Genomic DNA, 15,018 nt, shown 5'->3' with positions numbered 1-15,018 from the left:
AATGTATATATACTATATAAAATATATATATAAAATAATATAAATAAAATGAATGAAGATAAAAAATTTGAAATATATAAACGTAACCAACTAAATCGAACAAAAAGATTAAATTAAATTATGTGGAATAGAATAAACTTACCACCAGTAAAATAAAATGAAAAAACTAAAATTCAATTAAACATATTAAAATAAATTGTTAAAAGGTAACTTAAACGGACCAAAATATAATATTAACATTGGAAATTGATATATTTTGTACTGTGTATATATATATATATATATATATATATATATATATATATATATTACTATTCATTCCGAATACCACCCCAAAACAATAGCACGAGATGTAGCTTCAAGAAGCAAAGGCACTTTCCTCTTGAGACAAACCGACTTAAAAATCATAGAAAATCACAGCCCTTAAATACCCCCTCAATAACTCTCTGACTTCAGGAAATTGTTCTTTCTGAACAGACGACAGAAGTACACTGATGAGCCCAAGTTGTGTCAGATACTGACTGGAGATTATTGTTGTCTACTGGTATCTCAAAACTTTCAGAGTGACCCTCATAATAGTTATATCTGTATTAGCCAACGCCTTACCTTCCTTGATCATAACATGGTTTAAAATTGGCAGAATAAACTCTGCATGAACCACATGTTTTACTAGTCAGGAAAATGGAGATGCGGTAACAATTCTGTGCTTTGTTTAAAGTTTGTTATTGACGATGAAAGGTTTGAAAGTATAACAGGATTTCGGCCTTTTTCTATCGTTATATTATGTTACAAAAGGTATAACACTGTTGTTATACTTTTTGTAACGTATAACAATGACAAATGTTAGAAATCCTGTCATCTTTTCAATACTGTGCTCCTCTCCTCCCCTAACAGTACTTTTACTACTAGTGCTGCCTGCTTCATTCAGTGCACCAACTGTGGAGAATAAAATGTGTTTTATATTTTACTAACAACTAATTATCAGATATTGGGCTGATACATTGGTGTAGATCATGTTTGTGCAATTTGGATTTTGTTTTGTTCCCTAATTAAAAATGCAATAATATGCAAATTTAGTTTTTAAGAGCTATGATTATAGTCTGTGGAATACTATTACAATTTAAGGTTTGATACACAGTTTCACATAGTTATGTTTTTATCTGTTTCATTTTCTTTAAATCGCATAGTAGTCATAAAACAGTTTTAGAAATATGTACTAATTTAAGCTTTCCATGTTTAAAGAATGTCAGAAGAGCTTAGTGTCACTGATGTTTTTCTTTTTTATGTAGAACCAGCTCCAAACCAAACAACAAAGTGTTTTTGTAAGTAAATAAACAGATTTGCAAGAATGAATATTTCATATTAAAGATTGTTAATTTTTTGTAATGCTTTGTATTGAATGCAAACCCTCTTTCCTTTTGTTATCAATGGCTACTTAGCTAATCTTAATTCTCTAATCTTTTCCTAATTAAGTTTACATATTATGTTTATCCTGCATTTGTATAAACTGACACATTCTTCCAAAGTTCTTGTTCAGTACAGTACTTTTACACCATACTAAATACATTGTGCAAGTCCTCCTCAGAGTAGGTATATTCATTGTTTTATAATTAATACTCATAAAATCGATGTACATTTGCTTTTTGCATGCGCATGTCGCTTAAAAAGTGATTTGATTCATGTATTCTCTTTTAAGTTAAGTATATTATTACTTAATATTTGATTACACATATAAATAAAACTAAGTACACTTGTTAATTGTTCAGTAATTGAAGATTCAAATTATGGATTTTGCTCACATGCTTGTGTTAGTGTACTGATTACATGATTGTTGTCATGAGGACTCAGTGCCACCTCATGTGCGTTCCATTACTTGTCCTGCATTTATAATGGAGTACCTTATGAGGAAGTTTCTTTTTCTATGAAATAAATTTAGCTTTTATCACTTATTCCTTAATTCAAAATAATTTTTAGAATGCTATAGGATATGCTTATTCTTATATCACTCATGATCCCCGATTTTCAAGCTGCTTACCTAAGTGTGGTCAAATTATATAAGTTAAATAATAATTATAGAAATGAACTTGGATGTTAGCCAGGCTAGCTACCATTATAATGACCTCCGTTTTTGGCCACCAGACGACAACCCCAAACAATAATGTAGATAAATGTATAACACCAATACAGAAGTCCCCAAACCCACTTATCACATGTCTGCATTGCATCAAGGACCATTTCTCTCTGGCAACAATGCTTTCCATATGGGTGCTCCAGTTCAGACCTCTATCAAGGATGATGCCCAAGTACTTTACTTCAGACTTGATGAAACGGCGTTTCAATAAGAATGGACACTTATACCCTCCAAATGATACTTTTTTGTAAAGGCGACCACAGCAGCTGTAGTTTATCTGTAATTAGTCATCAAAGTTATTACAAAATAAATAAGTTGTTCATATACAAACAACATGTTAATTGTAATGATTAAAATAAAAAATAATCCCTTATTCTAATTAAAAAGTTAATGAGTACTAACAAAATTTGTAAAAGAAGTGTTCATCAAATATCTCAAGGTTTTAATGGTGTTTCTAAGTTTCAATTGTAATATACACAATTGAAAAATATACATGTTATCATGCGTTTGTTTTAAATTACTAATTACCAACACAATGAGTGAATGATGTAGTTTGCAGCAATGGACAATTGTGTACAGGCATGCAGCGCCAGGCGGTCTGTCGTCACCTCGCGATGGCTGTGCTAGTCCCTGCACTAGGAATGGTTCTAGCTGTCACCAGTGCGGTGGCCAATGCTATATTCCTCGACAGCGTGCACTGTCCCATGTCCTGGTACACACACAGCTCGCTGGTATTACCCTTGTACTTCCTGCCGTCGCTGTTTGCTCTGGCTGCACCCCTCTACGTCTTCACTGCCTGCAAGTCTGTGAGTTCAATTCCAGTTAGATATTATTGGTTAGGGAATGATTTTAGATTGATCTAAAGTAATTTGAATGAGTTACAAATTTTAATAACAGAAACGTTATTAAAAAAAAATAGTCAATATTTTATAACTAAATTTTGGGTGTCCATACAATTTTGCAGCGTTTTTTAACTCTTGAATTAATTATGTGAAATACTGGACTTCAATGAATATTTATTAAATTTAAAATTATGCTCTATGGCAGGTGAGGATATTTGAACCTACTTTAAAAAATAAGGAGGCGTGGGGAACTCAAAATCATTATAAAAATTATTTTTGTGTCTTCAAAGTATAAACATTTTGATAAAAGAAGAAGAATTATAAAAATTTAGGTCCATTAACCCTAGAGCTGGCTAACCCTTGTGGAGGGTCCTTTGGACAAGATTTTTTTTAAAATATTGTATTTAATTGCATTTGAATACAGCTTATAATGAAATATATAAATTGTTGCACACAGAAAGATATGCTGAGTATTATGATATAAGATACTTTAATTTGCAAACACAAATAACTTTATAACAGATTATAAACTTTGGTAAAAATTACAATAAATCATCACAGTTGCACCAATGGCATTGGTGCATTGTTAATATTATATTAACAATTCATATAATACACCCTTTTTTAGCTTCAATATTGGAGTTGAATACTTTTTCTGAAGTTTGATGTTTGGAACTATACAAAAAACAAATTTGGAACTATACAAAAAACTAAAACTACTGATTCAGTTAATTCAGATGGACCTATCCAATGAGTTGGTTTTGGCTTTTCTACATGTTGAAAGTACTTCCCATTGTGATCAACCCTAGATATGACTTCACCATCGATTGTGAGATTTGAATCAGTTGGACCACAAGCAATGTTCCTTCCGGCCAAACACAACCCACACTATATTTCCGAAATTTAACGTTAAAAAGCTTTGACCACCACATACAATGTAAACCAATTATTATGTACTTCTGATATAGTTGAAGTTTGCTGCAAAAAGGTTAAAATTTACTTCAAACAAATCATTTTATTTTAATTGTTGAGTAAATTACTTAAAGAGTACATGCATATTTCTTCCGGGGGTTAAACAAAATACAATAGTGTATTTTAATAAAACAAGGAATAAAAATATTTAGAAATAATCTAAAAATGAACAATTTATTTATTAAAGAGATAAAAATTAAATGCTTTATAAATAATTAAGTATTGTATGAGATTGTTGAGTTCAGCTCCATTTCACCTTCCACTTAGTGCAGTATCTGAACTCTGATGGTGTCACAGACATGACAGCTGGAATCTGGAGTGCATGTCTATATGAAGAGATGAAAAAAATCAGCGAAAAAGAAGCTCAATTGGAACACTGCATTGTTTCGATGTCACAGACAACCTAGGCTACAAAATCAATGTAATCTAGATAAAGAGGTGTTCTCATTGTCTCATCAGATGCACAATTAAGATTCCGGGAGTTAAGTCTGTGCTAGCGTAAGATTTGAGATGCTGCACTAAGCAAAAGGAGAAATAGAGCTGAACTCAACATTGAAATTAAATAAACCCTTCCCACCATATGTTATAAGTGTTGTTTATTATTATTACAGAATAAGCTGTGTGATGGAATACAAGCTCAGATGTACTGCAATGGTATCCAGATGATCTGGAGTGTGCTGTTGTTGCTGGCCACTGTCGCTGGCATCCGCTCAGCCTACATACTCATGATAGTGGTACTCATACCTGGACTTGCCAACTTCCTATTGCTGTTGTGCAAGAGGAACCGCTCAGGTATGTACAAAGTTAATGAGTAATGTACTGGAATCCATCTCACTAAATTCTAAACTCTATTCCAGTGAACATAGTATATTAAATATGTCTACTAATACCTTTCATACAAGGTAGAGTTGTCCAAAGTTTTAGGGAAAATGCACCATTAGCAAACAGAAAATTCAGGGTAACATTATGTTACTTGATTATGAGGTTGTAAGGTAAGATTCAATAAAAAAAAGTAGTGTAGGCAAAAACAGCCAAGAGTTTTTGAGTAAGCAATATGATGGAAATGGAAACGTATTACCAAGCTGCAACAAAGTATTCAGACTAAAGATAAACAAATTGAAAACCTGAATGAAGTCTGTAAAAGGCAAGGAGAGGATGCCGAGCAGATTGTTGTTAATGTAGGTAAGATGATGGGAATAGAACTGTAAAAAGAAGATTTAGAGATGGCTCATTGACTCCTGAAGACACGCACAGACAAACATCCAACTATAATAATTGTACAGATAGTGAGAAGAAAGAAGAGAGAAGAGTTTATTATGGCCGGAAGAAATTTATAACAAATCCAGAGACAATGGGACTAAATGGTGTACGAATTTATGTGAGTGAAAATTTATCTAAATACTATCAAAACTTACTGTTGAAAGCAAGGCAAAGAGGAAAGGAATTAACTTTTAAGTACATTTTGGTATAAGAATGGTGTTGTCAAGATGTGGAAAACAGACACAAGTAATTTTTTGACATTAAGAAGATATCTATAATTTGGAAATATAAGAAAACTGCGACCAGTTTTTGGGTTATTTTAGGGTTTGCTTAATAAATTGGATGTCATTATTGTAACAGAAGTTAACGTAAAGTATGATCTGATAGAACTGTTCAAGTTGGACAATTTTGTAAGTTTATGTAGTCTGAGAGAAGCAAGAAAAGGTGGCAGAATAATTTTATTTTAAAAAGAGAATTTAAGCTATGAAAAGGTGAAAATTGTTGTATGGGAATTCTTGTAAATGTGGGAAAAGTGACTTTGAGTTAAATTTAAATATTTTGGCACTTTATAGATCCCCTACTAAAAGTATGTCTGTCTGTACGAGTTTTTTATTAACTGACCTAGAAAACATAATTCATGAAAGAGTAAATGAAAAAAACTTTTTGGTTATGGGAGATGTCTATATTGACTTGAGAGATCTAGAATTTGAAATGGTTCAAAATTATAAAAAAATTATTGACAGAAAATGGTTTAGTCTAATACATAAATGGATTAACAAGAGAAGTTTTGGAAACAGACTGGTCATGTCCTGTCTTGATCACGCTTATCTCAGAGCTGATAAGCTGATTACAGCAGAGGCTTTCTTACTGATGTTGAAACTGGCTGACTATAATACTTGCCTTATCAATGGACAAGTTGATAGTGGGTCCTTTCCACATAACAGAAGTCTGTTTACATATCATAGGATGGATAAAAAATATTTAAAGAATTATTATTTGAGTGTGATTGGAATGTACCATACAGTAATAGTCATGACACAAATGTTTTATGTAATTATTTGATTAACAATGTTAGCAAAGTTTATGAAAAATGTACAGACACACTTGCAAAATAAGAGTACAAAAAAGAGACATAAAAAACCATGGATCGCAGAAAATATAATTAAAATTATGAGAAAAAGGGATACATTGTTTACAAAATTGAAACAGAATATTAATAACTTGTTTATTAACTTTATGCACTCGAAGGCAGTATTTATAATTTGTCCTTGGAGCTTGTATGGCCAGCGCTATTGGCCGCCGCCATTTTGTTGGAAGCGCGGATTATTTTTTGCTGTAATGTCATCTTAGCTCGTATGTCCAGCTGTACTGGCTAAGATATAATACGTCCATAGTTCGTAAGGCCAGCATCACTGGCCACTAAACATAGCAGTTATTTTCTAATATTCATTTTGTTTTATATTTAATGATGCTGAAACCTATCAAGCAGCTGTTTTTTAAAGTAGTGTTTAGGTAAAGCAGTACATTTTTAATTAGCCTATAATTCTTTTCTGTACATTGTGCAATTAAGAGAAATGACACGTAGTGGGCCTATACCCTGAAGGGATAGAAACCTAGAAAACTTTACTAGAAGACGTGTGGTAACTATTCTTGACTACACATAGGTGTGTATTGTTAAAAGTGTAATTCTATGAAAAAATTTAAAGACTAAGAAAAATGTAAAATTGTTCACGTCTGAGTATAACATAACTGTAAATGCCTATTTTATAATATTTTATGTACATATCTTTTTAACAATATACGTATAAGAGTTAAATTTCTCAAATGTATGTTTATCTTTGTATTTAGAAAGATTCATTAAATACTCATTTCAAATTAGTTTTTATTTCTTCTTTAAACATTTTAAATTACTTTACAAATAACGGGGAGGAAATTGGAAGATAATTCCAATCTGAGAAGGTAAACAACAAATATGGCCACCAGGCTGTCAATGAAAGTGTGCGGCCATATGTACTGGGCATACGAGTTGCGAGGATACACTATGGCATAACTAACGCAAGCTATCTGCAATCTTGGTGTGGCCAGTGCTGCTGGCTTTTCGAGCGCAAAGGGTTAAAAGTGAATACAGAAAGATACGCACCTTAATCAATAAAGAATTGTTAAGAGGGAAAAGGCGGTATTATTTTAAAGTTTTAAATAAATGTAAAAAAATATTAAAGACATATGGGCTAAAGTAAATTGCATAGTGAGAAGATAAAATAAAAAATCTGTTGATAATACAATCAATAATTATTTTATAAATGTAAGAGGCATAAAAGAATACGAGGTTCGTCAGGGATTTGTAGACATTTTTACAAAAGAAGTGGGTAAAGTAGTTCATGATTGTGATGTAATATTAATAGATGAGCAGAATGAGAATATGCATACACATTTGACATGATTTTATATACCAGAGACAAGTAGTGGGAAAGTTATTAAAATTATAAATGAAATGAAAAGAAAAGACTGAGAATCGACAATATTAGAATTGAAGACATCATAGAGTATGAGAGTGTAGTTTCACCCTTAATGTCATGGAAATTAGATAGTTGAAAGGTCTTTTACAGCCTTGAGGAATGTTTTTCAGAAACAGAAAATGTTAATTTTGATTAGTTTTGTTATGTTAACCCTTAAAGCGCCAAACAGTTTCAACTAAACTCTGGATTAGCGCTCATTTATTATAAAAAATTAAAATTAGATTTTCTAAACGCTAATTTTAATTTCTTTTTTTAGGTAACAAAATAAAATAGAAACTGCAAAAAAATATCTTTTATCATATTTATTGGCCAAAATACACATGATTTACTATGTAGCGTTCCAGCTCCTTTATAAATTTTACCCAATGCTTACTGTTTCCTTTTATTATTATGTATATCAATGATGACATTGCGTGCTTATATGTACTAGAATAGAACTAGAAAATAAGTATATTACATATTTAATACAAAGTTATAATAAAAATTTAAATTTACATGCCAAAAATTTGAAAACCAAAATTTTCCAAATTCTTAGTCCTCTAACGGGTGTTATTTTTATAATAATTACAAAATGGTTTTCAGATGTTTATAGAAGTAAATAAAATATTGTAACACTTATTGGAGTAAAAACAAGCCTAAATAAAAAAAATAAACAAAAATGTAGAATTTCGGAACAAGAGCTAAAATACATAATTATAAATATAAGGAGTAAAAATATTTCTAAGGGGAAAAAAGACTTTTATCGCCATTCAAGAAACTGTTTATTTCAAAAGTTTATAAATATATAACTTTCATAAAAAGATGATCATATAACACATAAAACTACACAGTAGTTTACCGATCAACCATTCGCACTGCTTCAACAGGATATGAAGAAGAACACAAGAGCTGCCCGGCGCGCGGCGAGGCAGTGACGTACGCATAAATGTGCTTGCGGCGTTGAGCAATACTACCAAACTGCCAGCTGTTCAACAAAAACCGGTTCAGTATCGATCGTTAAACACAAAGATTGTCACGTGATGTGGCACAGCCCCGCTACACTACTGTAACATACACCCCTCACAGTCTAGCGGACAAACTCTGAACTAACAGTGCAAAATAGTAAAAACAAGTATATTGCGCGTCTACGCGCTTACGGCGTTCAGAGCAAAGTCGATCCTCGCGCGCATATGCGCTTATGGCGCTTTAAGGGTTAAAAATCCATTTTTATAATATAGATATATTTTAGTTTGTATGTCAAACATGTTAACGTATTGATATTTTTTTACCTTCTTATTGAGTATTAACATTACCCTCTTGGTGTGATTATCATATTAGTTAGTAAGGTAGGCTACAGATCTTGACTATGTTTATTGCAGTTTAGATATTGTAAAACTACACTAAAGATTTCTCATTTCTAAAAAAAGTTTTACCCTTTCCACTTATTACGTATTTCCCATGTCCACGATGAAAATGAAGTAATTGACCATTGAAATTATCTCATTCATTGAACTTGGGTTGTGTAACTTTTCCAGTTCCGGTGTGGCTGTGTGGTTTCTTGGCCAGTGCCCTGTTCCCAGCCTTCTACACCATCTACCTGAGCATCCTGTTCATGCAAGTGTTTATCCCAGTTACGGGCAGGATGGGAGCTGACACTAACCCGGACATCATCATCGGTGTCCTCTCCTCTGTGTTGTGTGTAGTCACAACCAGTTACTTTGTGAGTCCTTTCTGTCCAGCTGTTCTGAGTTAGGATTTAAGTTACGTTATCACTCAAGCATAACAGAAATCCTGTAAATTGCTAACATAGCATGTAGTCGCAGTACAGAACAAAACCAATGCAAACCATTGCAATGTTGAAAAAAAATGTTTATTTAAGAAAATTTCTTTGCATGTAAAAATCTGTATGTGTTAAAAACAGTGAAATTTTTCACGTTTTGAAAGATTTACTTAAGCATGTTTACTCTTGCTTAAACAACGGGTAGGTTTATGTATGACATGTTAAGTAAAAACAGCTCTAAATTAATTTCTGTAAAATCAATGACAATACAAAACATGTGAGTAATACTGTACTGTTGAACTTGACAAAATTAAGCATTGTTAGGTGGAGGAAGTGATTGTCACTACATTTATTAAAATTTCTTGTTCGATGGATGAAATAAATTTAATTGTAATTAAACAAAACAAAATACATCCATGTAAAATTAAGTGCAGTATGAATAATAATAAGCATTTAATAACCTAGATCCCATACACGTTAATTGTTAAAGATCTTTAAGATTGATCATTTATAAAATGAGGTTAAAAGTTGATTTGCATTGTCAGCAACAGGAGCTAATAGTCTCTGTGTCTTGTGTCAGGTCCCTCTGATCGTGTTGGTGCGGAAACCATGGGCTGTGTTTTTCTCCATGTTCCTGCTGTGTGTAGCCGGAGTACTGACTGCTCTGTATACCTCCGTGGGCTTCCCTTACCTCAACAGCGCCACTGGGCCCACACCCCAGCGTATTATGGTGGTGGTTAGTATATGCATATATATTTGTGTGTGTGTCACCATCAAAGTCAGAGCCCAAGTATGAGTTTACATCAAAATATATCTGAATAAATATAGATCTTTGTTAGAAATTAACTGCTGCTTTTGATGATAGCAATAGAAAAGAGTCAGATAGTTTGTGGTGAGTTTTCTAGCTAAGCTGCCAACTGCAAGAAGGGAAATTTTTCCTTGAGTAAGTCCTTACAAAAATACAAGTAATAAACCAAGATCATAGTGGATCATTACTCTGTCTGCAGAAAAGTAGATACAGGAGTGCTAATACATGTTTTTTGGAATCCTATAAACATTTTCAAAACCTACTATCATTTAGCTACTCTTTTTTAATACTTATTCCATTAAATTTTGATTTAAAGTGGTTTTAACTGTGTAACTTTAACACTCTAGAAGTTTTTACAATTTTTTTGTTATTGTTAATTGTTTTACATTCTCTGTTATCAGAAAATAAGTTTATAGATGACTAATGATTATTCTTGAACAGTTTTGAACAGTTACAGACATTGAGATATTTCTGCATTTTTTAGTTAATTTTATTTTATAACTTTACAAAGTAAGATGCTGTGAATATTTGTTACTAAATGCCATGATGCAGGCAATGTAAGCTTTTGACTTAGAGACTGATTGAGAGTATTTATTTTATTACTTACTGCCGTGGCTCTTGGTACCCAAGGTGGTACTTTGTCTCGCCAACACACTGCCTCCAGATCTCTCTATCCATTGCCTCTTCTTTCCTTCTTCCCAGTTTTCTTATGTCTCTTCTGATCTGGTCTCGCCATCTCAACTTGGGCCTTCCTGGTGGTCTTCTGCCTTCCGGATTGTTTACAAGGACGTTCTTGACTAAGGAGTTGTCCTCCTTCCTTAGTAAATGGCCAGCCCATCTCATTCTCCTACTTCTCACCTCGGCCACTATGTCTGGGTCCATATATGGACCCAGTATTTATTTTATCATAAATAAATTTTTTACTTCTGCAGTTTCTGATAGCGTCAGTTGCGCTTATGTTCTAACATGGAAGTAAAAATTAATAAATCAATTTATTAATTTGGGGTATTATATTTTATTTTAGAGACAAGTTGCTTAAGTAATCATATTATAGGAAGAGAATTTGAGATGAAATAAAGACTGCTATGTCAAGTTTTTCAGAGATCGAAAGATATAGCAAGCAATCAGGGAAGAAGAATAAAAACCATAGATGAGGTAGAAGAAGAAAGATATCCATAAAAAATATCAGAATAGACGTAGATAAAAAAATATAGCGGGTGTCTTAAAAGCCCCTCCCCTCCTATTAACTTTCTTGTGAATAGAGATGGAGTGATTTACTTTGGGGGATGTTTATAAAACCAACTGAGGAGTTTTTTTACGTTTAAAATTTTTAAATAGGAATCTCTAGCAAGTGAGGTATTATAAAAAGAAGATGAATTGGTCTCTAATGTTACTCTACCAAATTTCAGGGTGGCCACCTGACCGGGAAAACTGGGAAACCGGGACTAAGCCAGGAATTTTTCTGAGAACCAGGAAAATTTCAAAAAATTTTTTCGTCTCCAAGAACTTATAAAATCAAGATATAATTTGACAGCTTCTTGAATCAAGAACTGATTAATCACGAAACATCGTATTTTACGTGACGTGGCTCGTGAAATTGTGAATAAAAATTGACATATGTTCGTGAGCTACATCAGACGCCGGTTGATCTAAGGTTTCCTCCACTAGTGTAGTGAGTTTATCTTGGTTAGTTCTACTTCTGTGCCGTGGCAAGCCTCCGCCCCCTAAAAAACGTAACAATGCATTGGGCGATTAAAATCGGTCGACCGATCGTTTCTGACTTCGAGTAGTAACCGCGATACAAACAGGGTTTTTTGTATTTAAGTATTATTCAGTCGCCGAAGTGGGGTCTCTGGACGAAGTTGTCCAACTCTTATTCTTTAGAGAATAATAGTGTTTTGGAAAGACGTGTGTTAGATAGATAGCACAGGCCTAAAATTTTCAGTGTTATAAACAGGCTTCAGAGTTCGGTTCATTGAATAATATAATGTTTGACGGTTTCATAAGAGGTGGAGCCCGGGTTTTTGAGTACACCAGAATGTCAGTTGGATTTATATAAAGGTTAGTAATATACCTTTTGGAGAAGAAATTAGTGGGTAAGTTACAACAAGTAACACCGAAAAGGGAGCGTTTGCGTCCTCTCAATGACAGACTGAGCTGAGGGTTGGCCGGCAGGAGAAACATTTAATGTTTAGAATTGGCGGCGGATAAGCGCCATTGTGTAGTCTGCCCTGCTGCTCACATCTTTCATAGCTAGTGTCGAGTGTTCTCTATATGTACAACACAAACATTAAACTCTTAAGTTCCCGCCCAATCTAGCGCTCACCGCCCACCGCTAACCGCTCGTATCGCGACCGAGTCCCCGGTTGGTCTGTGAACGATTGTCATCTCGACTGAACTGCGTTTATACTGACAAAAAATGGCACAAGTTTTGTGTCCAACTAAACATAGCTAGTCTAAACGGGCGTAAGAGCTCTCGCGAGCGCTGCCGGAACCAGTGCCGGACAGTTGGTTACAATAACTAGAGAACAGTGTTGGCTATTAAGATGTCAATTTTAAACACTGCCGAGACATCACTGTCGTGTGCAAACAGACTTCGTCTTGACTCCCACAACAACCAGCGATACAACTGTAGCAAGTACTTTGCGACAGTTCTCTTGAGTAAAATTGCTTATATTGTTCACATTATGCTACAGTAGTTGTGCATATTCTATCGCAACTTTACTTGCTAGTGTAAATCAACTTAATGTTGCCAGTCTACAAAAGGCAGTCGGCTAGCCAATCAAATGAACGACGCTTATCAGTTTTCGTCGTCAGAGTGGCAATGGTTGAATAACGGCTGGGAATCCCATTAGTTCTCCGGTAAACTATTTACCGGAACGACTTCTACGCTCACATGAGGATCGTTCGGACGATTCGAACTATTCAAACCAAATAGTCCAACATGTATGAGAACCTTTATGTCATGTTGTTTTGTAGTCCTTGGCTGTAATCTAACGATGCTGATGCACTGATGTATTGGCCGTTATTAGTGGGATATATTTGGAACCACTATACTTTCACGGGACTCTAACCAGGGTTACCACCAACGATGAGCATCTGGAAAAGCATGCATTAAGCATGAATTTCGCACTCCCGGCAACATACGTGAATAATATTTATAATGTTCCTGGAAATTTTACTAGGGATGGATCGTTTTCCATGCTCGATACTGTGGCTCTTTTTTCAGGATTCTGATACCAGCAGAAGTGCTTAACTATGCTTCAAAGATTACGATTTCACAACATTACTGATATGGAGAAGCTAAATCTCGAATCCAAAAATAATTCTTGCTAAATCATTTTTGTCTCTATTAATATACATTCATACATTTTTACAAGTGTAATATATTCTGGAAGCTCATCTTATAACCTACCATTTCTATTACTAAAAAAGGAAAAATGACTTGGAATTTTAATTATATTCATTTCTCTGCATCTCTGCAAATTCCCTTGAAGTAACGTGGTATTCTTAGGCTCCCCCCTCCCCCACAAAAGATAAATCAATTAAGTAGAGTTCAGATGAAAGTATTTGGTTTATTTGTTCATTGTACAGAACCAACCTTGTGTACCGGCAAATCATTGTCTCGTACCGAAAGTTCGTCCACCGCTAGACCTCTGACACGCAATACTGGGTTGCAGTCTGCCCTACGGTAGCGCTGTGTTGGTATTTATTTGTTATCTTTGTATTTCCTAATTGGATAAATGTATTTTCTAAACATCACAGAAAGGAAAGTTATTGGGTGTACACAATGTTATGTCGACACATCGAAAGACACAGAGATGATAGACACAGAGGTGATAGTGATAAATCGTCATCGAATTTCTCGCATATCGCTAGCGACGAAATACTAGAGCATCGCAGCTTTGTGGCATTTCTTGTAAATACTGCTAGTGACCATAAAACAACATCTTTGTACCTGGCATAAGGGTTAAATACAGTACTACAGTTGTCTATTTGGTTTGAAAATAGAGTAGATAATCGGGAATTTTCGACTGGGAAAACCGGGAATTTGATAAGAGGTTTTGAGTGGCCACCCTGAATTTGTTGGCCAATTATAGTTTGAATTTTTTATAAAACCCCCTCAATTTAAGTTACATTTTAAGTTATTGTATGGCAGATAAAACATTCACTCATTAGTTATTTTGAGAGAATAATAGGGAGAACATAAAGAAGTATACAAAAACCTGTGCAACTACTATATAGACAAAGCGTTGCTGATATTGGATATAATTTTGTTTAGCTCCTTGTATTAATTATCAGAATACCTAAAATAGTATTAACCCTTCCCACGCCACAGATGGATATATTCAAATGATAGACTTTAACGTAAACGCCAACTTGATTAAATCCCAAATTGTACATTGTGTCTCTTGTAGAGTTAGTTCACAAAAGACCTTCAGAATAGCAGGCCTTCTGTGCTTATCGTTGACTAGAAAGTATTTTTAGACGATGTAGACCTACATTCTGCGGTAAGAGGAGAGGACGCACTTTGTTTAGCTCTGTTGACTCCTACAGAGCCATAACCAAATATAGGCCCTTGTCTGCCCCAATGGTAAAATAACGTGATAGACCTTATGTACAAAATCTTTGAAAAATAAAATGCTCTAATAATTAGTAGTTTATATGATTTTCAAGTTTTATTAAATTGTATCGTGACTGTGAATTTAAATCAAATTAACAGTATGGTA

The 15,018-nt window shown here is 33.9% G+C and overlaps 1 protein-coding gene across 3 annotated transcripts in view; it reads left to right on the top strand.

The window, feature by feature from the left end:
- Positions 1-15,018, top strand: part of LOC124355026 (endoplasmic reticulum metallopeptidase 1-like) — a 57,765-nt gene that overhangs the window by 29,672 nt on the left and 13,075 nt on the right. For 2 of the 3 annotated variants that reach the window (XM_046805920.1, XM_046805919.1), the window contains exons 8-12: positions 1,290-1,322; positions 2,711-2,937; positions 4,557-4,737; positions 9,236-9,420; positions 10,061-10,216. In XM_046805920.1, the coding sequence (XP_046661876.1) occupies positions 1,290-1,322; positions 2,711-2,937; positions 4,557-4,737; positions 9,236-9,420; positions 10,061-10,216 (782 nt within the window). The remainder of the gene's footprint in view (positions 1-1,289; positions 1,323-2,710; positions 2,938-4,556; positions 4,738-9,235; positions 9,421-10,060; positions 10,217-15,018) is intronic. The other variant, XM_046805921.1, reaches the window with a different exon arrangement.

The sequence above is a fragment of the Homalodisca vitripennis genome, chromosome 2 (genome assembly GCF_021130785.1).
Source record: "Homalodisca vitripennis isolate AUS2020 chromosome 2, UT_GWSS_2.1, whole genome shotgun sequence".
NCBI lineage: Eukaryota > Metazoa > Arthropoda > Insecta > Hemiptera > Cicadellidae > Homalodisca > Homalodisca vitripennis.
The sequence above is the reverse complement of the archived record's forward strand: the minus strand, read 5'-3'. Positions and strand labels throughout refer to the sequence as shown.